The sequence below is a fragment of the Pituophis catenifer genome, unplaced genomic scaffold (genome assembly GCF_029215685.1).
Source record: "Pituophis catenifer annectens isolate HBS135680 unplaced genomic scaffold, rPitCat1.0.hap2 SCAF_1, whole genome shotgun sequence".
NCBI lineage: Eukaryota > Metazoa > Chordata > Lepidosauria > Squamata > Colubridae > Pituophis > Pituophis catenifer.
The window spans coordinates 72,555,162-72,582,973 of NW_027256881.1; the positions used below are offsets into that span (position 1 = coordinate 72,555,162).

General features: G+C 36.2%; 3 protein-coding genes across 6 annotated transcripts in view; 2 read left to right on the forward strand and 1 right to left on the reverse strand.

Moving 5' to 3' along the window:
• Positions 1-637: 637 nt before the first annotated feature.
• On the forward strand, positions 638-16,066 carry PHF10 (PHD finger protein 10). 4 transcript variants are annotated; one of them, XM_070951143.1, is made up of 12 exons: positions 638-715; positions 3,894-4,000; positions 4,488-4,618; positions 5,645-5,728; positions 6,313-6,446; positions 6,549-6,698; positions 8,021-8,130; positions 8,473-8,635; positions 8,960-9,112; positions 14,917-15,025; positions 15,230-15,418; positions 15,866-16,066. In XM_070951143.1, the coding sequence occupies exons 1-12, from the start codon at positions 647-649 to the stop codon at positions 15,949-15,951; spliced, it is 1,485 nt and encodes a 494-aa protein (XP_070807244.1). In that variant the 5' UTR covers positions 638-646; the 3' UTR covers positions 15,952-16,066. The 4 variants fall into 4 exon arrangements, with proteins under 4 accessions (XP_070807244.1, XP_070807262.1, XP_070807253.1 ...); XM_070951161.1 differs by having other exon boundaries at positions 8,473-8,623; XM_070951152.1 differs by having other exon boundaries at positions 5,651-5,728.
• A 1,235-nt stretch (positions 16,067-17,301) lies between these two features.
• CUNH6orf120 (chromosome unknown C6orf120 homolog) lies at positions 17,302-20,257 on the reverse strand. The gene is made up of 2 exons (XM_070951183.1): positions 20,176-20,257; positions 17,302-18,096 (listed from the first exon to the last, which is right to left on the reverse strand). The coding sequence occupies exon 2, from the start codon at positions 18,089-18,091 to the stop codon at positions 17,531-17,533; it is 561 nt and encodes a 186-aa protein (XP_070807284.1). The 5' UTR covers positions 18,092-18,096; positions 20,176-20,257; the 3' UTR covers positions 17,302-17,530.
• A 776-nt stretch (positions 20,258-21,033) lies between these two features.
• Positions 21,034-27,812, forward strand: part of WDR27 (WD repeat domain 27) — a 68,690-nt gene continuing 61,911 nt past the window's right edge. The window contains exons 1-4 of the mRNA XM_070931418.1: positions 21,034-21,041; positions 24,054-24,255; positions 25,455-25,596; positions 25,934-26,058. Coding sequence (XP_070787519.1) covers positions 21,034-21,041; positions 24,054-24,255; positions 25,455-25,596; positions 25,934-26,058 — 477 coding nt within the window. The remainder of the gene's footprint in view (positions 21,042-24,053; positions 24,256-25,454; positions 25,597-25,933; positions 26,059-27,812) is intronic.

Below are 27,812 nucleotides of genomic sequence, written 5' to 3' on the forward strand. Positions count from 1 at the left end.
TAGGCAAGATAAAACAATCTTAAAAACATTTATTTTTAAATATTGACTCAATACACTTGCTGACTTCACTGAGCTCATCGACCGGGCCAACTGGCTGCAGGATAAGTTACACAAAGAAACCGTGGAATAATAAGCGTTAAAGAAAGGATGCAAAATAAGGGACAAAATGAAATATAAATGACAAAATGTTAATTAAATTAGAATATTTCTTAAATTATTTTAAATACTTAAAGTGAATCGTTGAATTGTCCCGCAGCGAGTTCGCTGTGGGGAGTTGGCCGCACCAAGTTGTCCCATCATCCGCCTCCAGATGGGTGACATAAACCTCTTAAGAAAACAGCTGCCGCTCGTAATGAAACCGCGATCTGCCCCAGTAAAGGCATGCATTTATAGCGCAGGCTCTAAAATCACACGTTTCACGGCCGACTTCTGGACCAGTAAATTCAAGGCTAGAAGCTGCTAGCGAAGGCAAAGCTCGAGCCCTCCGCAGACAAGAAGAAAAAAAAACGATCCGGCGCCTGCATTGCCATCCCCGGGCCTGCAGATGGCGCCGGGCCTGAAGCGGGTGGTGGTGGTGGTGCTGGGTGCCTGGCGCGTGGGAGGAGAGGGCGAAGCGGTCTGTAGCCCAGCCCATCCGTGGCCGGTGATGGCGGCGGTGCTGTCCCCGCGGGTGTGCGACAGCGACCCAGCCACGCCCGGAGCCCAGTCTTTAAAGGTGAGGCGACGCGCAGGTAGAGCTTGGGGAAGTTATCTCCTTTCCGGCCTCGTTAAGTCTTCTCGGTACTCCTTTCCTTCCGTCGGTGCCTGTCATCCGATGCTCCCGGCGGCTTAACGCCATTTTCCTCCCTTCCCGAAGGGCGCCGGTCGGCTAAGCCGTTCGTTTCTCGGTGGAGGGCGGCGGCGAGACCCCTCGCGGGCTGGGATTTTAATCTTTCCGTGAAGAGGAGGAGCCTCCCGGGAAGGTCTCTGCCGGCTCCGCCTCATCGCCTGCTGGGACGGGGCATCTCCCGGATGGTTTCTTCCCTGGCGAAAAACAGCCTTGTTTTTCTTTCCCCCCCTAGGCTTATCCCGGGCTGGAGGGATTGGCTCTTTTGGCTTTGATTCTCAGTGTCCCCTCCCGCTCTTAGTATCTGCTCTCTAGAAGGCACCTGGAGGTCAAACCGGGTTTTGTTTTGTTTTTTGCCACCAGGTTTTATACGCTGTTGTTGTTGTTGGATTTCCTTGGATCCTCCCCCACTTAACTCTCCTTTTTGAAGGACTGAACAGAAGTCGAAGAATTTTAGCACATCCAAAGTTAAAGGAAGTTCACTTAAAGCAGTGTTTCTCAACCTTGGCAACTTATCTATCTATCTACCTACCTACCTACCTACCTACCTACCTACCTACCTACCTACCTACCTACCTATCTATCAAATTTCTATACCGCCCTACTCCCGAAGGACTCAGGGCGGTGAACAGCCAAGATAAAATACAGATAATACAAATATTAAAAATCCCTTAAAATTATTAAATATTTTGGCCGAAACACAGATTAAAACACCCAATTTATAAAATCACGAATTAAAAAATTTAAAAGAGGAGAGTTAGGCCAGGCCAGCCTGCTGAAATAGAAAAGTTTTGAGAGCACGGCGAAACGTGCGCAGGTCCGGGATCCTCCGTATCTCTGGGGGGAGCTCGTTCCAGATGGTAGGTGCCCCCACAGAGAAGGCTGTCCCCCTGGGGGCTGCCAGTCGACACTGTTTGGCCGACGGCACCCTGAGGAGCCCCTCTCTATGGGAGCGTACTGGTCGGTGAGAGGCTATTGGTAGCAGAAGGCGATCTCGTAAATACCCCGGTCCGATGCCATGGAGCGCTCTAAAGGTGGTAACCAAAACCTTGAAGCGCACCCGGAAGACCACTGGAGCCAGTGCAGCTCACGCAGGAGGGGGGTCACATGGGAGCTCCACGTCGCTGGCTGGGAAATTCTGGGAGTTGAAGTCCACTCATCTTCAAGTTGCCAAGGTTGAGAAACACTGACTTAAAAGGAAATAAAGAACATAGGCGCTAAGCTGAACAACTCACCATAAAAAGCGGGGCACCTGGGTTGAAGGAGTGGTGTTTTTTGTTTTTTTAAAAGAAGTCGGTATCACTTTAGATTCTGGGGAGGTTGATTTTCTTTTTTCTTCTTGCGGGTTGAATCCAGTGGTGAAATCCAATTTTTTTTACTACCGGTTCTGTAGGAGTGGCTTGGTGGGTGTGGCAAAATCTCCATTCTCACCCCACTCCAGGGGAAGGATACTGCAAAATATTAGAGCCGAGGTGGCACAGTGGTTAGAGTGTAGTATTGCAGCTACTTCAGCTGACTGCTAGTTCAGCAGATCAGCGGATTAAATATCACGGGCTCAGGGTTGACTCAGCCTTCCATCCTCCCGAGATGGATAAAATGAGGACCCAGATTGTTGGAGGCAATATGCTATTTAGTATACTGTCTTTGGTGTAAGCCTCCCAGAGTCCTCAGAGTGGGCGGCATAGAAATATGAATAATAAAAAAATAAATAATAAAAAAAATCCCCATTCCCTCTCCACTCTGGGGCCAGCCAGAGATGGTAAATACCAGTTCTTGGAACTACTCAAAATTTTTGCTACGGGTTCTCCGATCTGCTCAATACTTCCGCTTCTCCAGAACCTGTCAGAACCTGCTGGATTTCACCCCTGGTTGAATCGCAAGAATGTAGATCTTTGAGGTTGATCAAAAGAGAGTTTGCTTTGCGCTGTGTTTTCCCCCCTGAAAAATGCAGAAGGCCCACTTAATCTAAGAAAAAAGAGAACCCTGTGGTACATTTATAGCCTGATTATGGGGATGGGGCTTTTGATGGCTAGCCAAATTGCTACCTTCTGGCTTCCCATTTCTTTAGTGTAATGCTGGGAAAGGTATTGTAGCTAGCAACCATTTGCCCTACAGAATATTAAGGTCCCATGCTGATTGATATAATAAGAAAATAATGCTGTCATCCCCTACCTGGCCATCTGCATTCAAGCATCAAACATGCTTATTAAGAAGTAAGTTACATTGATTTCAGAGTTTCCAAGTTTACATTGCTTTCACGGTGATGGTACTATTTTATTTTTTTAAAGTGTGATTCTTAAGTATGTGTGAGCCAAGAACTGTACAGGTAGTCCTCAACTTACAACAGTTCATTTAGTGACTGTTCAAAGTTACAGCGGCACTGAAAGAAGTGACTTGTGACTTTTTCACACAATTGTTGCAGCATCCCCATGACAGCCAGCTTGGCTGTCTCAGGAATTCTGGAAGTTAAGTCCACAGGTTGTAAAAGGGCCACAGTTGCCCACCCCTGCCCATGATCATGTGATCAAAATTCAGATCCTTGCCAACCGGTTTGTATTTATGATGGTTGCAGTGTCCTGGCTCACGTGACCCCTTTTGCGACCTTCTGACAAGTCAATGGGGAAGCCAAATTAACTTTACAGCTATATTGCTAACAATTGCAGTGATTCACTTAACAACTATGGCAAGAAAGATTGTAAAATGGGGCAAAACTCTCTTAACAACTGCCTCGCTTAGCAATAGAAATTTTGGGCTCAATTGTGGTTGTAAATTGAAGGTTACCTGTACCCAATTCCAACATGCTGTATGTAGTATTATCAGATATTCTAGAGTACGGTATCTATACCTATTAGCTTTGTTGATTTCCCTATAGATATCATTGTCCTGTGCAACTCCTTGACTTATTTTTTAATTAAATGGATAAAGAGCAGTGAAAATTCCCAGAATGAGGTATAGATGTTCACAGTTTCTTTAAGGTTTTCAAATCCAAATACTTCATATTCTTGATAAGTGTGTTCTTGGTCTTGGTATTTTGTGCTCAACACTTGACATTATGGTATCCTTTCAGGATGACATAGAAGAAAATTCAAATGATAGCAGCCAACCATGTAAAAGACGCCGCATGGGCTCAGGAGACAGCTCACGAAGTTGTGAGACTTCAAGTCAAGATCTTAGGTATTGCCATTTTTTAAAAGTTTTGATATATTATTGTTTTTTCAACAAAAATAAATGCATGGTCTTTGTTGTCTTATTTACTAGGGTATACAGAAACCTCATGAATTAGAACTCTGAAATGTGCTACCAATATATAAAGATAGCCAGCAGAAGAATTTGGAAAGAGGAGATTGATACTTCTTGATAGTTCAAAATGGGGAACAGAAAGCATATTTTAGAGTAATTAAATCATCCTTATGTTGGGGAAAATAGGAGTAAGGTGTATTGTGTATATTCACCACTTTGAGTTACCTGCAAAGTAATAAAGGCGAAATATCTAATAATAAATGTGTCACTAGTTTTCCACTTGAGTGAGCTCCAAAGTTATTAAGAATATAGATGTATAAAAGTGTTATTACAGACAGAGCACATGGCACTGAATGTGGGTTCTGTTTGGACTGTGGAGTTAAATCCTCATAATTTTAATAATTTGATTTTCTGTGTTTAGTTTTAGTTATTTTCCAGCTGAAAATCTGATAGAATACAAATGGCCACCCGATGAAACTGGAGAATATTATATGCTTCAAGAACAAGTTAGTGAATACTTGGGGGTAACCTCCTTTAAGCGAAAATATCCAGGTATTCATGTTACACATACTTACATGAAATGTTAAAATTTACACACAGTGCAGGCAGGCTTGTTCACGTGTCTTAAAAGTGCTTCCAAACGTATAGATGATCAAATGTCTTGGTAGTTTATTGCTTTTGTTTGGAAATGCTTATAGGTGGGCCTCTTATATGTACCCATTGACTGCTATCTCCATAAGCTTTGGAACCCTTTCTGACATTTCACAGATTTGAATTAAATGGCTGCAAATCTGTTACATCTGATTAAAACAAGCCATTAGCACTGAAACAGATAATGTTGAAATAACATATCAGAGTTTCATATCTGTTCTGTGCTCAGATGTGAGAGTTTAGCATATGTTTGGAAGTTATATGTTTTGTGATATGGATAATGTACGAGTCAGTTTTATGTTTCAGAGAAAATGCAGTCAGTGTTAAGCCCCTCAGACTTATGCTATTGTTTCTTTAATTCTTTGAAATTATCCCTGATCTGAAATTGGAGCTTTCGTGCAACTCATTCTTATATACATGGATTTGCCTTTGTGCTTTAGTTTGTGGAGAAGAGCACCAGGACAAACAGCATTGTTTTATTTATTCTGACACAAAATGTTTCTCAGATTTGGCAGTTGCAATAAGTATGCTATTTCTGGCACTAATTTTTGGAGTATGGTGTTCCAATCTTAAGTGATCTTTAAAAGCTAAATAGAGTTGGACCTGGTTAGGACTTCATCCTTCCAAAAGGAAAAGCAAGAATTGTAAGCTAGACTGGGAAGTTAAAAAAGAACTTGGAAAAAGGCACATCAAACAACTTCTGTATTGTAGTCAGGAAAACTATATACCTATATAGATATATTTATACAATATATTTATGAAGAACTAAGCTCAATTCAAATGAAACATTATCCTTTTCCCACAGAAGCAGCATTAGCTTTTTAATTCAAGTTTTTGATGGAAATGCAATTTTAATATTACATATTTTGAAGAAATTGCAAAAATCCTTTATGCTTTCTTACTATTTTTCCCATTGTTTTCTTGGAGATTTAGAAAGACGAGATCTTTCTCACAAAGAGAAACTTTACCTCAGAGAACTAAATGTCATTACGGAAACACAGTGTACTTTAGGTAAGGACAAAAGAAAGGCATATCTGTTTTATCTACCTTCATATCTATTCATCATATTTATATAACACTACCCCCACCCCTCCCAATATCAGAATAAGTGACTCTGGGCAATGGTATGCAAGTATATATATAATTTTGGAGGTTATTCTAATAAAATTGTGAAGATTTGAAAAGTATCCTTCAAAAGATTGTTAAATTTAATTTGTTCTATGATTTAAAGAAAATGCAATTTTCTAAGCTCACTAAGAAAATTAATGAGGGAATTAGAGCTCACTAAGCTCTAATTCCTAGAATATCATGTGTTTGCTAAGATATTTAGCATGTTGTAAGATAGAAATGGGTTGGGAGGAGTTGGAAAAGATTCAATTTAGAAATGTCTCTCAACTTAATTCTTACATTGCAAGTTGAATTTAATTTCTTGAGTTGACATGCAGTTGCCTATTATATTGTGTCTTATTGATTTGAAAACTTTAGGTTGTTATAAGCCTCTATAAAGGCTAAATATAAAAGCAAAGATTTTAATTTTACCATCCTGTTTTTTTTTTTTTTTACAAAATCATTTAATTGTTTTTTATATACTTTAGGTCTAACTGCCTTGCGAAGTGATGAAGTAATTGATCTGATGATTAAGGAATACCCTGCCAAACATGCAGAGTACTCGGTTATACTTCAAGAGAAAGAACGTCAACGAATAACTGACCACTATAAAGAGTATTCTGTAAGTAACTATGATGAATGATTTTACAAATACAGAGCAATATAAATACAGGATATCAAATTTCTACAGCTTTTGTAAACTAATGGAAATTAATTGTTTCAGCAATTGCAGCAGCAGAATACCCAAAAAGTTGAAGCAAGTAAAGTTCCAGAATATATTAAGAAAGCTGCCAAGAAAGCTGCAGAATTCAACAGCAACTTAAACCGTGAACGAATGGAAGAAAGACGGGCCTACTTTGATTTACAAACACATGTAAGATACTTGCATTTTCTTGTTTCAGTTGCTGTAAAAGCATAGGCTTGCTTGTAATCTGGTTTCCTGAGAAATCTATGGTAATGGCAGACTGCAAAGAAAAAATGTAAAAAGTGCAAACATTGCATACACACTAAAGGAACAAGTAACACTAGGAACAACTAGTAAAGTTGAATTGTGTTATTTATGAATATCTACCCTGTATTGTGGATGTAAAGTAACATTGGGTTTGATATTTGTGCAACGGTGAAAATTTTCTTGGGGCAGGAGAATGCAGGGCTGTAGAAATCTTAAAAACTGCTTCGCTTTGACAAATGTTTGAGCAAACACCATTCCATCAAAACTGCTATGCTAAACCATGTGACCTCCTTGCTTCTAATTGCAAAGCAAGCATCTTGTTTTGCTTTGTTCTGCTTTACAGTCACAGTTCAGAGTTAATTTGTAAGATTTTATTTAGGGAGTGAAACAGCTTTTTTCAAATCAAATATACTACTCTCTAGACTACTAGTGTTTTTCCCATTTATGTACAATAATGAAATATTGTTCTCAGATTAGAATCACTGTGAACTCACAGATTATGGTCTTGCTTTCAGCCTGATTGCTAGGTTTCCTTATTTCTGTATAGTTTCATTCCCAATCCAGTTGTTCATCTTTTGCTTTCAAATGAGATGAAATTAACAGTTATGATCCAGGTTGCTAATGCATTTTTAACTATGATTATAGTTTTAGTGTTTTATTTTGTAAGCAGCTATGACAAGATTAAAAAAAATACATTTAAACATAGAAGCTCATAAAAATACCACATTCTATTAATATATGGTTCTGAATTGTTTATATGAGGGGGATATGTCACAATCTCTTTTCTTTCGCCTTCAAGCAAAATGTAATGTTACAAAATTATTATTTTGATTGTCTCCTTTTGGTATGATTATTTTTATAGCTTGATAGACAAAAATTACTATCCATACTTGTCAACCAGAAATTTTAGATATACAGTAGGATAGAATTTTACATTTATTAACTATATATTGTCCTATATGACACCATGTGCATTTGCTATATTATTTGATCCAGAAAATAAATGTAGACATCTGTGTTACAGATACTTTTGAATATACAGTTTTAAATCAGTGTGATCTAATATTTGAGGCATAATAGGATCATTCAAACGTGTACCTTAAGTTAATGATGTATTGTTAAAGGATGTATGTATGGCAAATCCATGGATGTGATATGTAAGAAATATTTCTTGATTATTTAGAAAAGCTAATTCGTTCAGAAATATGGGCAATGAGCTTCTTATTTTTGTATTAACAATGCAGATTATCCAGGTGCCTCAAGGAAAATATAAAATCTTACCTACAGAAAGGACAAAAGTTAGTCCTTATCCAGTGGCTCTCATACCAGGCCAGTTTCAGGAGTACTATAAAAGGTACTAGAAATTTGCTGTGATTAAGCTAATGATTTTTCTAAAAATGTAGTTTGTAATATTCTGTGAAGATTTCTGCATGCATGGATCATATTACCTATTATGGGCTGGATGCTAGTTCAAGTGTAACATTTGATTCTTAAAGACTTGATTAATTTATGTATTGTGTATACATATAACATATACCCACATATATGTATTAACATCCTTTATGCACTTCTTTCTAGTATATAGTTAAATGATTTGTAAATGATTGCTAAAATACTAAATTTGGTTTTCTTTTTCTGTATCGCCTCATCTCTTTCAATTTGAAATGCAACTTTGAAACTTTTTACTTAACTTTAGATACTCTCCAGATGAACTTCGATATTTGCCACTAAATACAGCTCTTTATGAGCCCCCCTTAGATCCAGATCTGCCTGCACTGGATAGTGATGGAGATTCAGATGATGCAGAAGAGCGAGCAGATGAAAAGCGGAAAATCAAAGGCAATTCGGTAAACCAAAATGTGTGTGCGCCAGATATATTTTTTAATATCAGCAATGAATTCTCGGTTTTCTGCTTTATACAGCAGTTTATTGGATTTTTAAATTACATTTTAGATCCTATTATACTTTTTATGGAGTTTATCATAATGTTTTCTAAATATTTATTTGTATATGCTGGACAGAATCATTGGGCTTTGTCAGAATATACTAAGAATATATATCAATACACTAAACTAAGGTTTAGAATGTGTTATTTTGCGTTTGCTCTAGAAAGTGTTATTTTGTCTGCTTGTCCCATATAAAGAAGCAAAAAAACGTTTTGTTTTGTTTTTTGCTTGTTACAGGACAACTCATCTGGCAATGTGTCTGAAGGTGAATGCGCAGCAGAAAACCAGGAAGAACCTTTGCAGGGAAAACAAAAAACAAGAGAGAGAAATTCTACTCCAAGAAAAGAGGGTTCCAAACGATCTGTATCCAAATCGGTTCCTGGGTACAAGGTAGAAGAAAAAAGCCCCTGACTCAGCTTCTTTACTGATCAGCTTCTCTCCCTGAAATATTTAACTTTGTTTTTCAAAATATGGAACGTCTGCTTACTATACTTGCCTAGCTGCTCTCTTGTTGTGCATTCCTGTTTGCTTCCTTACTTCCTGTTGCTTTATTTTACTTGGGGCCTTACTGTTTGTTACCCTGGCTGTGGAGTGGCTTCTATTTTCTGTACCTAAATGGTTCCTGAGCAATTGCAGCATGAGATCTCATTATTAAGATGGGTTTTCTCCCTCCTTTTGCCAGGGTGGAGGAAAATTGCTTTGTTTTCCGGGCTTCAAAAGGTTGATAGTTGCATATCAAATATAACATTGTGTTTTAGTTTAAAATAGCTTGCTGACCAGTATGACTGGAGTAGCACTGTAAAATGTAGCTAGAATATTGTACATATATATTTATATTTTCTTAACTTTTTCCAGATGAAAAGTATGTAATCTGTTTATAATATAATTTGGTGTTGGCAATCTTAAAACAATTCCCCTTGTGTATGTGTAGGAAGTTGGGAGGATGAGCTTTGGCTTGAGTAGCGTTTGCTTTTTAGGAAGAAATATTCAGATCAATATTCACTGTTAGATCCAGTGAAGTTCATAAGTTGGCCTTGGACTAGGTTCTTTTCCCTATTGCTCTCCTCATTTTATGAAAAATACCAGAATGAGAAGATAGATAAACTTATTTGAATGAAGGTTGTGCTAACCTTGTAGAATAGAACCGTGCTACAGGCCATCATTTCGCAGTTTAAAAAATAGTTGGGGACAGAAGGTTTGGAGAGATGGTGGACTCCAAGTAAGATATTCTGGTATAGTTTTGGTTTTGTACTTCTAAACAAATGACATAGAGGAAGTGGTTTAAGCTTACTAGGACTTAAAGAGTTATATTTTAAACAGTGATCATTATATAACATCTTTTAATTATCAGTATTACTGGTGAATTTCAGTTTTGAATTAACTGATTTTTTAGATTGAAATTTATATTGATGATAAAGAAAATAAGTTGGAAGCTATTTGTTTACCAATAAAATTTGCTTACCAGTAAATTTTGCTTACACAGAATAAGGCATATGTTTATATGTTTGAAGGGTTGTAAGAAAGAAAGTTAAGGAAATAGTCCTGTGATCCAAAAAGTGATTAGGTAGTTTGAAGCCTGAGAAGTTACATAGTGCAAGTAACATGATTTTGAAATATTATAAACCATTTCCAACTACGTAACTTATATATTGAATGTATTACAGAATCATACAAAGTACAGGACTCCAATCACTTTTCAGTTAGTGTTGAGTAGCTTTCTTTGGGGAGAAAAAAAAGATTCCGAATACAATTTAACTGCATAAATGCATGATTTCAGACACTCGTGCAAAAATATTACCGTAAATGCTAGGAACCATTTCTTTTAAGGAGTAGTTTTTAAAAATGATACAGAAAATGTTTAATTTTTTGTAGACATGTCTATTTTTACATAACAGCCTTGCAAAATGTTTTATTTCATTGCAGCTTCAAGTGTGTGCTAGTAATTTATATGATTAACTTATGAAATCCAAAGATGAAGCTTAGGAAGGCATTATAAAATTTTGAACTTGAGGTATTATGTGAGAAAAATCCATGCATACAGCAATGCCTGGCTAGTTTCTTGTGAAGGCACTGTAACAAAAACCAATATACAAATTTTTGATTGCTAAAGGTATTTATTTTTTTATACATATTCTTCAAAATTTAGGCTTAAAAATGAATCCAAATGGTTACTAGTCACTGGTTCAAACCCATCCATATATAGTTGATCTATGGAGAAGGACTGGGAATTTTTTAAAGTGAATCTTAATGAGGTTAGAATATGAGAATTATCAGATGCATTTTGGTCCCCCCCCCCCCCCAAAAAAAAGACTGATTAGAAAATAAAACAGTGCATTTTTTTCACTTTAGAGTAACTAACTCTATATAAGAGCTAGTTTTAAATATCTAATACAATGTGTGTTATGGAACTAATATGATATGAACACCTTTATCAGTTATTGACTGCATTTGATACATCATGTGCCTAAATAAGCCTACAAATGGGGATTTAATTATTCCCAGGAACCATTAATAGTTACAATGATTTTATTGCATAGTGTTCACCACATATATTAGATTATTTCTCTATTTACATTTTAAAACTAAAATTTAACTGTAAGAACTTTTAGGAAAGCTTAATACATATATTGCAAGTATTACACATGGATTTCTTATATTTACTTTTTTTCCAAAGAGGCAGATTGATTTTTATTAATTTGTTAAACCATCTGTCTTTTTTAAATGGGGGCATCATTCCTATTACCCTTCCTCAATAACTATTGTTCTAAAAGATGAAGGACTGATGATTATAATTGTCATGGCAGTATTCTCAGAGTAAGGGAGAGATCCATGTCTGCATATTTCAGTAAAAAATAGAAGATTGAAGTACAAGTCTGTTAACTGATTATCCCACTTTTTCTTTGTATTCCATAACTCTCTGGTTTACATTAATTTGCTTAGAAAAGAAGAAAGGCTTGTTTCCAGGCAGTGTAATTTCTAGAAATACAACATGCTTATGTATTTGAGGATAAACTACAGATTCCATTGGTGTGGTTCAGACATACCATTTCATATTCAATACTCAAAGCACAAAGCTTTATTGAAGTATGAAGATGGAACATGTTCTTCTGTTTACTGTTTCTCTTGCTTCAGAGTAGCTTTCTCTCTTTGTCCACTCTTTGCTTCTCCAGCTTTGGAGAAGACTCCTTGGTTTACTCAAGTCAGTTTATTGAAAACAAAAACCTTGGCTGAACAAGTCCTGAAGTCACTAAAGCCAAGACTTTATTTAGAACTGACAAGTGAATATGATTTTGGCCTGTATACAGGATTGCAGTTTTAATCTAAAATGAATTTTTGAAGCAGTAGGATTGAAAATCTTACTATTCTTTTGCTTGTTAACTTGAAGAGGACCAGAACGTTACTAAATCAGGCAGGTAATGTTTTCCAGTGATCCCCCAATGTCATTTTAATTTCTTTTTAGAATCGTTCCTAAATATGAATAGACTTTCCTTTTTCTTCATTTCTATAGGAGAGGCATCCATTTTTGGATGTTCTTTTAAATTGGTATGTTGTGACTATTTTATTCCTAGATTTATAGAATTGAGATTTGGGGAAAGAATTATTGTTAAATGCCTCTTTGCTGGTGCAGGTACTTAGACTGCACAGAAATATTAACTGCACTTAACTCAGTACAGGTATAGCAACGGAAAGGTAGTTTTGCATTGGGTGATTGAGAGGTAGCTTGCTGCTACATACTGTAGCAGTAGGTATGCATACAATAAAAGAAATAGCAAGTGTATTTTCTAATTGTTAACTTGATATAGTTTAAAACACAATGAACTTTATAGAATGTAGCAGTACAAAAGGTGAATGCTGCAGAATTGGGTTTATTCTTTTCTTTGGGAGGAGCAGGGTATAAAAAGGTATGCAAGTAGGATTAGAATAGCAAATAAAAATATATGTCTGTTTCCACCATGGTTATTTATTATTTTGTAGAGATATTTGTGAATGTTAGACTCCTTTATCATTTCATTATATTTATGTATAAAACAGGTGGACTATGATTTTTTTAAAAAAAATAAATAAGCAAAAATATTGAATGCCTCTGTCATCTTTTTAAAAAGAGCTATTTATAAATGCCTTGTGGGTGTTTAAACAAAACTGTGGAGGCCGAGCATACTTCATAAATAATTTCTGAAATTAGGCTAATACATAATAAACACATACTAACTCCTTCAGATTTTATATTTATTTAGTTAATAGTTGCAATTTTCTAGAACTAAAGTTATTTTTAATCAGAATAATTCAAATTTACTCTGCTTCTTTCTGCATTATTAAAGTATTCCTGATAGATGTGTATAGCAGAGTGATGCCTGCACACACTTTTCATTCTTTCATCAATAAATGTTTTCGTTCTTACTTTGATACACCTTTTTTCTGTTAAGAGCAAAACTGTTGTTACAATTATTACCTTGTAATTTGTAGCCATTTAGGTAAAGTAAGCAACTATCTACCCATGTTTCCATGTTGTCAATATGAGAAGAAATTGGTATCAGTTAGAGGTTGTGTTGGATTCATTTAGTGTCTCTTCTTGCAGGAAATGTACTGTTATAGCATGAACAATAGATGATTATTTAAGGCCTAACTCAGCTTAAAAAAGTGGTCTAGAATCTCCTCATCAGCATTGTTTCCTTCATGTTCTGATTCATCAATGTCAAACTTAAACATTGGTGCCCTCTTCCTCAATATCACATAAAGGCAGGACCTGTTGTCCTTGAACATAAATGCAGGGAAAACAAAAATGTGCAAACTATATCCAAGGAATAAGATTAAAATTTGTCACATTAAAATATATATATTACTGCACCTATTTTAGTTTTGTTTATAGCATTATAGAGTTTAATAATTTGTGGCTTTTTACAAATTCAGATATTTAAAGGGGAAAGTAATCATTAGGGTAGCATACATGTGGTTCCAGCTACATAGTTCAAATGTTATACAAATTAAATGTATATTGTTTTCTGTTTTATATTAAAGTTTAATATGGAAATGTATCTAAATTTGAAAGAAAAATTCTTCAAATAATTTCATCAATCTGTTTGATAATTTTAACAATTCTTATTATTGTAACAATTCAAACAAATTGAGAGTTACATATTTAAGGTTAGGGAGGCAATTTATTGAAAGATAATTTACAAAATGCTTTCGTTACAAGCCACATTAAAATGATATATTAAGTATATGGAGTACTTTTGATTATCCAATGTTACTTGATCAAAGGAATTTATATTTTTCTCCCTCCAATATTAATCTCAAATCTACACTTTAAGATTCTCCAAAGATGTTGATCAGGTAGTGGTGGTGGCAAGAGGGTTTTGGAATTGAAATGACATGATACATTATTTTCAAATGATAGTAGTTCTCTTACATGCAGAAAAAGCACTTGTTGACATGAATGGTATAATATTATGCTTAGAGAAGATACTTGAAATTCTAATAATGTTATTACTAAGAGACACTCCTTATAATTTTCACATTTTGTCAGGCACAGAGTAAAACAATTTGTTTGTACAAATTGAAGATATAGGTTGTTTAGGATGACAGAGTATAATGGATGCAATCCATGGAACAAATGTAGATGTATAAAATTTGTTTTCTGTGCAGATGTAAAAATTGCTTGCAATTGATAGTTGTTGGTCCTTATTCTCACAAAGTACCAATTTCAGCTTGTTTGCTTACATCTACATAAAATTTTATTTTGTTTACTGATGAAATAAACAGGTTTTAATCAGCCTGTGCATTAGACAAAAATATATTTAGAATTTTCAATATATAATTTCAATACTATACTGCATGGAGAGTTAAAATGATTAGCTTAAATCTACATTTGAAGAATTACGTGTTAGTGATTTCATACACATTCATCTTACATAAAGAGATTAAAAATTCAATTATCCTTTTAAAAATTCATTGATTTAATTAGTTGTGATTTATTATACATTATTATATTTCAATTTGCATGTGTTTAAAAGTCTCTATTCCAGTGTTTTTCATATAATCAATACCTATCAATTTTTAATCATATCCTGTGTTCTACACCACCCAGAAGGTTTGTTAATTTATAGAAATTTAAATAACACACATTTTTTTGAAAAAAAAAAAAACCTGTATCAATTCTTCCGGAATGAATTTATAGCCCTCTTCTACCCTTCCAGCCAAAGGTCATTCCAAATGCTATATGTGGAATTTGTCTGAAGGGTAAGGAGTCCAACAAGAAAGGGAAGTCTGAAGCACTTATAAACTGCTCCCAATGTGAAAACAGTGGTAAGTAACAAATCTGCTTTAAATGTGTCTATATATTTAAATTGAATCAAAAATAACAATCAAACTACATTTTTTGCAGTTACTAAAGTTTAATTAGCACATTTGATTCACTGATTTAAAGTAAATTTTATAAAATAAAATCATTTTAGTCTTGTCAGGATCCTTCATATAACCATTCTAGTAATGATACTGGTTTTGATCTAGGACATCCTTCCTGTTTGGATATGTCTGCAGAGCTTGTTGCAATAATTAAGACCTATCCTTGGCAATGTATGGAGTGTAAAACATGCATTATATGCGGGCAGCCTCACCATGAGGAAGAAATGATGTTCTGTGATGTGTGTGATCGTGGCTATCATACATTTTGTGTGGGGCTTGGTGCTATCCCTTCAGGTAATTATATCAGTTACACTTGTTCAGAGGCTGAACTAAAATTCAAGATTTGGATTGTTTTTTTCTTTTGAAAAGATTGTACATCTATTATGTGAAGTGAATCTTGTGTTAACTATCCATTCTACTGACATTCTGAGTGTAGCTAAATCTTTTATTACTTTATGCTTACAGCATCTTTATTTAGGGCATATTTATTTAGGGGAGTGAATATGAATGTATTATCTTAAATATGAGTACACTCATTACTGGAATATGACTATTGAGTCAATTTAGTGTAGTGTCTTTTTTAATAGGAGGGGCATAAAAACCTAAAGTTACAAATGTAATTTTATAACGAACATATGCTACATACTCATTAATATCCTCACTTCCCACATACAGCTGCAGTAGCCTTTTTAGACTACTTGGCAATTGGTCGTCTTTTAATTGACAGCTCTAATTTTGTAGGTCGCTGGATTTGTGACTGTTGTGAAAGACAACCCCCAATTCCCAGGGGCAGAGGAAGAAGAGGGAAGAGCAGCAAAGAAGGATAACTGCATATTAACTTCACAAAAACTAGTGCTAAATATGGTGCTACTCTATTTACCACTGTACAAGAAAAAACACCACTCAAAAACAGTTTCACCAAATAAAACTTTTTAATTTTAACATGGTGAGGAAGGTTATTCAGTATCTTTTGTTGCATTAAAGACACAGGTGAACATATCTGTATTCTGTATTTTTATAATTTGTCTTATAGATTCTGTTCTGCATAATAATCATTTTTATAAAAAACAATTGCAGAGTAATTACTTTTGTCCTCCATCCTATTCAAGGAAAATATTAAATTCAAGAGTATTAGTAGAGTAACAATTCTCTCTAAATCACAAAATAAAACATTTCACTAAGTATACAGATTTCTTGCATAATCAATTAGCATCTTATTTGTTTGAATATGATGCTATGATTGTGAAATTAAAGACTGTATTGTAGGAACCAAGCTTAATTTAATTCAAATGAACTCAAGTCAAGTGAATTCTTGAATAATTCTCATTTCTTTCCGTCTACAAGGAAACTGGCCATTCCAGCTGTCTAGATAGCTGTTACACACTTTGGAACAAAAACGCAGAATTGTCATTCTACTAATTTCTTATTGATACTCTTCTAATCTTTTATTTCTTCTGTATGCTAAGACCAGAAAATGAGTACGAATGCATGCCAAGGTCTTAAGAGAGCAAGTCAGTTTTGGAAACGTACTAGTGTTCCATACAGTGATAAGTGATTTAGTTTCCATGCAACCATGCAATGCATGGTTTGCTAAACAGTTTCTTGAAATTAATGTAGATATGGCAAAAATTTCAACTCCCAGTTCTTTTTCTCCCTTATTCCTTTCCTGGTAGTGCAATATTACTTTTTTCTAGTATTTTTCCTCTTCAAGGCATTTATTCAGAACATATTGTATTCATTTTCAAAACATTTCAGCTTCTACCTTTCCAGTGATCTCATAGAACTTGGAGGAATTCTGGAACAAGGAAGCTCAGGTATTGTTCCCTGAAGCTGCTAGTACGATGGTACTTCCTAGTAGGTGATAACTATGAATCTATAATTACATGATTTTTAAGTAGATATAGATGGGCTTGCACTGTGGAAAATGATTTGAAATTAGTGGGCTAAAACTTCTAACATCAACATTTCATGTTTGAAATCTTCATGCTTGCTTATAAGTAATTCTGTATTCAGGTTGCTTCAATTTAAAACAGATTTTAGTGGTGGTTGGAAAAGCAGATGAAGTCTTTTCCAGAATTCATTCTTCATTCATTCTTCAAATCTTTCTCATGTAAGTGTGTGTGTGTGTGTGTGTATTGTGAATATATTAACAAATGTGATGAAATACTGAGCATGAGTTCATATTTCTACAATTTTGAAGTTTTATTGAAAATCACAGTGAATTGTAGCATCCATTAGTATTCACCCTGATCAGTTAAGAGAAAACCATACAAATACTGTGCCTGCTACAATATAGCACTGGGAAAAGTTTACATTATAAAAATAATTATGGCTTTATTTTCCGATCCACAGCTTAAAACAGCATTCAATCATTTGTACAGATTGCTCACACCCAAAGCTATAAAACTAAAAGAGAATTTCAAGTATTAATTTTAGTATTCCAATCAATATAGTCCAAAAGACAGATTCCTCATCTTGATACTCATCTTCTGCTGAATGAAATTTCTTCTGGTTCATTTTCACTTCTTCTGGATTGTATGAACCACCACCAAATGGAGATTCTACAACTGTTTGATCATAGTACACTTTCATTTCAAATTCACTTTCCAAATGAGAGGGATGACCATAAATTCCAATTCCCACTGGGCGACGAAAGTGTGCTGGCACATAAACCACATCTTGACCACAAGTTACAGACTGTAATTCATAATCGTCAAAACTGGGATGAAGAGTTACATCAGATATATACAAGTCTGCATCACCTTTTAAACTCTGCATCTGAAGCACTATTTTCCCTTCATGATTTAGTCTCAAGTAGCTGTAATTTCCAGCACCAATCTGACCTTGAACTACATGCAGGAGAATCCATTCTTCAGGTACATCCCCATCCTCATTAAAAGCACTTGTTATAAGAAGTCCTTGAAAAGTAAACAGTATTACTAGTATCCTCTTGTAGTAAGGGGCCATCACACCTGTATTGGATATAAAATAAACCTGTGACTGAAGTAACCTCCAGATACCATGTTCTATCACTCTTGTAAAAAAGTAACAAAAAAACTAATAGTTTAAACAAACTATTAATATTGAATAAATATAGAAAGGTTATCCGCCTTGAAAATCGGTCAGATACTCTTCTGAAAAAGTTTATACACTGAGATGTCAGGACCAAGTTGATACCACAGATCGAAAGCATTGTCATTAATATTTTAGTAGTAAATGTGACCTTTGATAGAAGTAGGCTATTTTGCATGAACATGGCCTCAGAAATAAGCATCTGTGATTTATTTAAATTTCAACAAGAGCATATAGATTTGTTTTTCTGTAGAACAGTTTTTTTCTCCTTTAAATAATTACACAGCGGTTCTATACCACTATAGGAATATATGAAAATTAGGACTATTCCATACATTTCCTGTCATGCTTCAAATATAATTTTATGAACACACTAAACATAGATTGGATCTTAAGCATACACAGAGGCAGCATGTTTTCATAGAAATACCACAATGACTGCATATCTTAACCTATCTTAATCTATAGATTCTGAAGGCAGAAAGAGTCCCAGAGTCTTACAATACCCTGGAACAGCAATTCTCCCTCTGGGTCCTGAAATCGCAGGACAAGAGAGGAATACACACTGCTTTTCATCACTCAGAAGCAGGCGACTACAACCTAAAAGGTAACATTACTTCCTCATAATAATTTGATAAGCAGGGATTTTTTGGGGGGAAGCAGGAAAATAGAGAACAGACATAAAAGTGAAACCATAGAAACGCATCCCAAGCACAGGGCATGAGATGCCACAAATAATAGGCAGCTTCCTTTCTTAAGTTAAATCCTAATGGACAATCACTTAAATATGAGTCAGCAGTGTGCTGCAGCTGTCAAAAAAGCCAACACAGTTCTAGGCTGCATTAACAGAGGGATAGAACCAAGATCATGTGAAGTATTAATGTCACTTTATAATGCCTTGGTAAGGCCACACTTAGAATACGGCATCCAGTTCTGGTCGCCAGGATGTAAATAATATGTTGAGGCTCTAGAAAGAATGCAAAGAAGAGCAACAAAGATGATTAGGGGACTGGAGGCTAAAACATATAAAGAACGGTTGCAGGAACTGGGTATGTCTAGTTTAATGAAAAGAAGGACTAGGGGTGACATGATAGCAATGTTCCGATATCTCAGGGGCTGCCATAAAGAAAAGGGAGTCAAGCTATTCTCTAAAGCACCTGAAGAAGCAATGGGTGGAAATCAAGAAGAGAAGCAACCTAGAACTAAGGAGAAATTTCCTGACAGAACAATCAGTGGAACAACTTGCCTCCAGAAGTTGTGAATGCTCCAACACTGGAAGTTTTTAAGAAGCGATTGGACAGCCAATTTGTCTGAAATGGTATAGGGTTTCCTGTCTGAGTAGGGGGTTGGACTAGAGAGATCTCCAAGGTCCCTTCCAACTCCGTTATTCTATACTTTAAACCGAATTTAGCCTCAACGTAGGACGTTACCAGAGCTATAAAGTCACTCCCTTGCAGAATCGGACCCCGGTGCTTGCTCGTTTATTTATACCAAATTGAATCCACCCCCGCGAGGAGATTTGCGATCCTGACAACAGGAAAAAGAGAGAGGCAGAGAGGAGGGTGAGCGCGGTCTGAGGGGATGTCAGAGAAGGCCCACCACAGGGCAGTGGGTAAAGAAACTTAAGAAACCCGATCCGGAAGGAAATCTCCGCCTTTTCGGGAGCCACCCGCTTTCACTTCAATTCTCCCGCTTCTTCAGGGCTTCGTGAAGAGTCTGAGGGGGGGGGGAGGGGGAGAAGAGTCCCGCGCGCGCACAAAGTAAACGGGATCTGTCGCTTAACGCCGCCCGAGTCTTTTAACTCTTCAGCAGCGCCCTATAGACCCGCCAGGCAAGAGACGGGCCACTCCCCCCCAGCCTCGCGCGAGGGCTCGCGCAGCTCTCCTCGACTTTCCCCCCCCCCCCGCCCCACTTTCCCTCCTTCGGCTTGCCCCGGGCCCAATTTGTCCCGTTCCCCCACCCCACTCCCCTCAACTCACCCTATCGCGGAGCCACTTCGCTTGTTTTCCTAGCCACCATCGAGGAGGCCGCCAGAATCTTTTGACAGAACGGCAATCTATCTCACTACGAGACTACTCTGTAGCTTCGCGAGATTTCGACTCGAGCTTGCTCTACTGATTTTTGTTCTGCGAAACAAAAAAAAAAAAAAAAAAAAGGGCGGAGCGATGACTGGGAGGGATTATTCGGAAAAAATGGTCTCGTTCTATCACCGTGGCAACAGAAAACAGGTCGTGAGCCGAGGCTGAAGAGCGGTCAACCATTGGCTGAAAGGAACTTTGCGGGTGGTGCTGATGGAATATTGCCAGCAGCCATTGGCTGCTTCTTGTCGTGGTTGTTATTATTAGAAAAGTTTGAAATACATACATGCCTTGCCCATCGTTCGCTTACTTTGCTCAGAGCGTGAAAGTAATTCATAAAAATGAGATGTTTTTAATGGCAAGATAAGGAGAGCCTACTATTAAAAAAAATCATCTGTCGCAGCTAACTAACAAGAGTGTAAAATAAGCAATAATGACAATTATATGTATAATTGAACTGATTTGTAGGTAATGCTGCCAGTATGATTGATTTCCTATTAGCAATAATCATGATCAATTTCTTTCCTAATTTCTAAGGAGCCAGAAACCTGTTAATTGAGTAGTTTTCCTTTCTTATTGCTGTCTGGCCACATACATGAAATGCTGCCTTAGCCAAAGGAGTTCACAAAGAAAGCTGGGGGTAGTGAAGGAGATAGACATATAAAAAAAGTGTGTTGTGATGTCATAATGCAAGCTCTTTAAGTACTTGGTCTGATATCAGCACACAACTAAAGGAGGCTGCATATGAAGTGACAACTCATGGACATGTAAGAAATGGCCTACAAAAAATTATGCCAGAATGTATGTGTGTGTGTGTGTGTATTTAAATTACTATAAACTTTAATTAAAATACTTCATTCGGTAATTTCTGTTCCCAAAACATACATATTTAAGATTTTTTTTAAAAAAGATATTTTGAAATGTGTTAGGACAATACAATCATAATCAACTAGCAGTGGAATACATAAAATAAGTTTAAATAAGTCTGAAGTCCATATCTATGTGTATGTCCATATGCACACCATAAATACATTTTTGTATGTGGTTTGTGTGTCTTTGTTGTGTGTGTCCTTGAATGTATATGAATATGAAGTTTTGCATATATAACAGTATAGAAAATCAGCAACTTAGATTGCAGGAATTGTGTACAATATATGTAACCTAGGTGTATAGTATAAAGGGGTCAGGATCACTAAATAGCAGCCTATACAAAACTATACAAAACTGGGCACTAATTATTCAGACAGAACTGTATTGCACTCATAGAGAAAAATATGTTTTAATCTACTGTAATTTTTTGCTATGTAAACATAGTACAGTAACCCCCTTGATTAGTGTATGTTTAGCAACAATCATTTTGCTCTTGATTATTTGTTCTTTAAGAAGACAGTTATTTTTCTGGAACCATTCTGGACTTGCAGGCAAACTTTCAAAGATACAATTCTCTCCAGGAAAATGAGATAGATAAATCGCCCACACATCGGTTTTGAACTTGGCGTATTACTCCTAAAGACTGGTTGGAAAAAGAAGGAGAAAAGAATCTCCATCACATACAGAACAGCGCAATTCTTCCCGGCTCTTCGGAACCGCTTGAACGAAACCTACAGGAAGACGAAAGCAACGTCTAGAATTGGCTCCGTGGCTTTGCCGTAAGCATCGTTGCTGCCTAGGAAACCAGGCGGCCGTCACCTTCCAGCTGGGAAAGATTTACCTTCACCTCCTAATCTTGCATAACAGGAGACGGCAACCAACACTCGTGGCAGTCGCGCACGGTAAAGACAATAACGAGGATCTTTTTCCCGAGCAGGAGGCTGCTTTGGGATTGACGTCCTCGCGGGTTGACTTGCCGCCACGCTGAAAAAAGTGCGGCGGGCTGCATATTGCAGCTTACTCCGCTTCAGGGATCTGTACTGTACTCGGTCGTGATTCCGTCCCATCCCCGTCCTCCACGGTCGTGGATATTTCACGCCCCACTGTTACCGCGGAATCCTCGCGGGAAAAAGTCTGGACGAAGTTCAGTTCTTCCCCAGGATTCTTTCTCTCGTGGACCTCTCTCTCTCGCTGAAAAAACAAGGGTTCAGTCCAACGACGGGCTGCACCGTGGTTGGTTTCTCCGAGTTAGCAAAGCAGAACTGTCTGAGCTCAAAGCAGCTTGCAAAACAAAAATAAATAAATAAATAAATAAATAAATAAATAAATAAATAAATAAATAAATAAATAAATAAATAAATAAATAAATAAATAAATAAATAAATAAATAAATAAATAAATAAATAAATAAATAAATAAATAAGAAAGAAAGAAAGAAAGAAAGAAAGAAAGAAAGAAAGAAAAAGTATTTTAAAGGTACCTGATCTGACCGACCAAAATCCAGAGAACTACTGGATTGGCAACAATGATACATAAAAACAAGGGAGCTCTTTGTTGTTGTCCAGTGGTTGATCAGAAATTTGCAAGATCTGGAAGCATTCTATAAACCAATCTGGCTGGGTTCTCATAAGATAGCAAGCTTTAAAATAAGCTTACTTCATGGTGCTTCAAGAAAACGTGATTTTGCGAGGACTATAAGAACTGTAGTTGCAAGGCAACATTGACCCTGTTGAACTATCTCCTTGCCTAGTTTTAAAAGATCCATATGAATCCCAGCTCTTTGCTGCAGCATTTTTTGGTTATGTTTTCTTTCTGACCAGGAACAAATTAAAATAAGTAATATATATTCGTTTTCTACATCATAACTGATAATATCTGAAATGTTCAAATGGTATCTAAAGGATTATTATAAGTCTAGGTTTCCATATATAATTTCATTTATACTTTTATACTGAAATCCCATGCTGTAATTTATTTATTAATTTTAATTAAGGCACAGAATTTTATTCTACAGATTGCATAGTTTGATGTGCATCCAAGCAAAACTTTTATTGAGTAACTGCAGCATGTCATTCACAGAACTTCATCAAATTCCTTATTGCTGTTACCATCATTCTTTTTTAAAAAATCCACTGATGAAGACAGTTAGGGTATCTATCTGTGCAGTCTTTTTGAATAGTAACACTAGGAATTCACTAGTCCAGTGTCGCCCAAATGGTTGGGCTCTGGGGACTGGTTCCCTGGAGAGAGGTTTTTCTGTGGACAAAGGGGGCATGGTTTTGCTTGCTTCCTGCATCCTGTGGATGGGGCTTCGCTTGTTTGCACAGCCCAGTTTCTGGCATGCAGTGGTGGCCCAGTGCTAGTCCATAGACCAGGGGTTGGGGACTCCTGTTCTAATCTGCAAATGCCCAGATGAAAAAAAGAAAGTAAATTCTCAGGATGCTTCCAGATAGAGGCTCTTAAGTGTTGAGTGTTTCAATGTAAACCGCAAAAATAATTGCAAGTGACAACCGATCTTCTGGAGAAGCCAACTTTATTTTAAAGCAGCAAAGATTGTTTGACAGCAATCCCTATCATTGCTTGTATTTAATAGAATTGTTGGAATTTAGAGTTCAGAAATTCTAACTCTTGCCTCTATCTGCAGTCCCTCATACTTATCCAATGGAATTGCACATTTTAGTGTAATATTATTAATATAAATTCATATTTTAAATAGATTGCATCAATCACTTTATCTTAAAATGATTTAAATGAGGATTATTCAATTATTTTTATAACTTTGGGAGACTAAACTTGACTACTTTCACTAAGGATAAAGTACTGTACACAATATTTTGAATGGTATGTAAATATAAAATACCTCTAAATATAATGAGTGATATAATTATATCCAATTTGTTATGTCTCAGGTACACTATGGAAAACATCATGGATCTCTGCTCCACTGAAGATGGATATAACAGCAGCAGCATTGTTCTTGAAAAACAAGTATTTAGATCGAAAGTGCCAGAATCACATGTTCAGCTGGCTTGTAGCCTCCATTACTGTGCTTTTCCCTTAAATGGAAATGAACTTTGTATTTGGAATATGAGTGATGAGCCCAACCATCAGGTTAAATACAAGTTTCTTTGTGGGCATTAATGCTGAAAATAACATTTTAGGGAAAGCAATCCACAAGCACCACTTGTGCCAATCCTTTTGAAATGAATATAGAAGTGGTTAAAAGCATATGTCCAGGAACAGCAAATATGATACCAGTGATGACGTAAAGCACTTTTCATATTTAAAGGGATACTCTATCATCTATTTATTATGGCAAACATGCAACATAGTTTTGTATTTGCCTAATGTCAGATTTCTTAGTGCAATTCCAGATGAAATTTTCATCCTATGACTGCCCTGCCACATTCACAGAACGGGTTCAGCCAATCATTATCTTTTATTTGTGATATTCTCTCCATATTTCATTTCCTCCCGTTTTTATTTTTTATAATTCCCCCCTCCCCCCCCCAAATACAGAATGTTATGGGAAAAATATTTCCTTATTTTTTTTTCCTCTCGTTTCGGAACTTTGCCTGCTAAAGCTTAATCTAGAACTAGACTGAAGGCTTAGGTTAGTGTACAAGTAGTCCTCGACTTACAACCATTCATTTAGTGACCGTTTGAAGTTACAATGGCACTGAAAAAAGTGACGTATACTGTTTGTCACACAACTGTTGCCGCATCCCCATGGTCACCTGGTCAAAATTCAGATGTTGGGTGATGGCATGAGGGTTGCAATGTCCCAGGATCATATGATCACTTTTTTGCGACCTTCTGACAAGCAAAATCAATGGGGAAACCAGATTCACTTAACAAGTGTGTTACTAATTTTAAGAACTACAGTGATTCGCTTGACAACTGTGACAAGAAAGGTCACAAAATGAGGCAAAACTCACTTAAGTTAACATTTAACTATCTTGCACAGCAATGAAAATTTGGGACTCGGTGATGGTCGTAAGTTGAGAACTACCTATAGTTGTTTTTTAATTGTGCGTTGAATTCAGTAACCGCCAGATGCCGGGTAGAATATGCTTGCCTATCACATGATCCCCAATCTGCTGTGAAGGATCCACATTTTTCAGGGCAGTCTTAGAAAACTAATGTGAGGGTGGAACAATAAAGCAAACTGCTGTATCTAATATGATTTTATCTATACTGTATATTTTACCTTAAGGCCTATGAAGAACATTTCAGAAGAAATTTACACTTTTTGATTTTGTGTACTGCATCTGCCTTAAAATAACCCAAATGTTTTTGTTGTTGTTCAGCCATTGCGTTTAATAGGTCATCATCACTCAATTACTGCCCTGGCATTTGGGACCCAAGTTGATCCTCTCCTTATTTGCTCTGCTTCACAAGATTATGTGATAGTTTGGAATCTGGATGAATGTACAAAGAAGGTGCTAGAAGGTCTGCTTTTGTGGATATATTCAATATGCTTTGGACTTCTTTACAATGGAAAATAGATTAATTTGTTTTTGCATTATAATTTGAACAGAACACTTTGGCTGCTTTAGCTGTACCCCTCAATCCACTTACCTGGATACAGTATAAATTTACTGACCTCAGTGGGCCATACTTTAAGAAGACACATAGGATGTTGCGAGAAGTTCTTTAAGATATAACTATGTTATCTATCTTTTCAGAACATTTGTATGATATTAGGATATTTATTTACTTATCATTGTTGACCCTGCAGTTGATGGAATAATTTTAATAATTTAATGATTTGTTTCAATTATGGCAGGGTTAATGCCACAAGGTATTGTGATAGGAACACTTCTGGGGATGGTGCTTTATGTTCGCTTTAGTCCAGATGATCAGACTGTGGCAGTATGTGCTGGTAATCGAATCTACATGCTAAATGCAAAGGTAAAACCATATTAGAAACAACTTCCACTGGAATTCCCACTAGTGTAGCTGTTAATGCACACAGAGCTTTCAAATAGCCTTTGCAAAAGTTACATCCATATCCTCCAGCGGATTCCACTGCTTTAATGTAGTGGAAAAGATTGCAGTGGCATAATTGACAAAGCTTCCATTCCAAAAGCTTTTTACAGCTCTATGTAGATTCATTTTAAAATGCTTTGCAGAGTTCTATTGCATACTTCATTTATAAAATAAATACTTATTTACATATACTGTTTCATAGAATAAGCAAAAGTTGAAAGCTGTTTTTATCATTTTGTAAAAGAAGAGTATTTTTTTGCAAAGTAACAGACAATGTGGTAATAGTAGGAGGTATTTCCAATAACCTTTGCAACCCCATAGAACAATAAAACTGCCTGCTTGAAAATGCAATATTTTCTCACCTTATGTATAAGCAGGATCAAAGTGCCAGCTTCACAATATAAGCCAGACCCACTTGGTTATGTAATAACCTTTCTCAGTTGAACTACAAGTCAAATTATCTCTGATTATTTTTGCTTTATTCAAGAATAAAGATAATAAACTCATTCAGACTTCCACATATAGAGAGAGCAAGAAGACTCACACTATAACAATAACATTGACAAGAGCCTGTAGTACAGTGGACTAAAGCACTGTTATTAACAACTGCTGCTTGCAATTACTGCAAGTTCAAATCTCACCAGGCTCAGGGTTGACTCAGCCTTCCATCCTTTCAAAGGCAGGTGAAATGAGGACCCAGATTGTGGGGGCAATAAGATGACTTTGTATAAATATACAAAAGTATGAAGGCTATTGCTTAACGCATTGTAAGCCGCCCTGAGTCTCTGGAAAAGGGTGGCATATAAATTAAAGCAAAAAAAAAAAAAAAAAAACCATTGAGTAGGTTACAGATCATCCATGCCTTTGATTAGTTAATGCCGGTGTGTAATTTGCTTGTTATTTGTGCCTATGGCAAACTAAAGACTAAGGGAAATAATGCAAGATGACACTCTCTTCATCCTCATTTTGATTATTGTAAAATATTATTTAATTAGCCTATATACTACTCAGAATGTGATATAAACTATATAAGATCAGTGTCATCTTGGTTTTTGTGCTCTTGATTTTGCTTGCTGGAAGTTCATTATCATTGATCAAAAGCTATCAAGGAGAATAGCACATCCCCACCAACACTGACAGACTAAGCCAGGGATCTCCAACCTTGACAAGTTTACGACTTGTGGACGTCAACTCCCAGAATTCCTCAGCCAGCATGAGCTGGCTGAGGAATTCTGAAAGTTGACGTCCACAAGTCATAAACTTACCAAGGTTGGAACCCCTGGACTAAGCTATTGTATATAAACAGGGGGCAAATCCAAACTTGCTAGCACTGGTGGTGTTACATCTAGTTGGTACATGAAACATCTGCAGTCCAACAACTAAGTGTGAATTATTTTGATTTAATGTAAATGTGAATGGTACAAAACTTTTGTAAGTAGTTTGAAATTAATTAGCTATATAATGAAATTAGATCTAATATTAAAATAGATGGTAAAAGTAACACAAAAATCATGGAGGATCAGCCTAAAAGCAGCTATCAAATTTCATTTCATATTTAATGGAAGTGATAACTAAAACAGAACTGTGGTTTAGTGGCTTTGCTTAAGAGATATACTATACTATTAAGAGATATACTTATACTATACATATAAGGGATTTCCCCCTCCCTTATATGT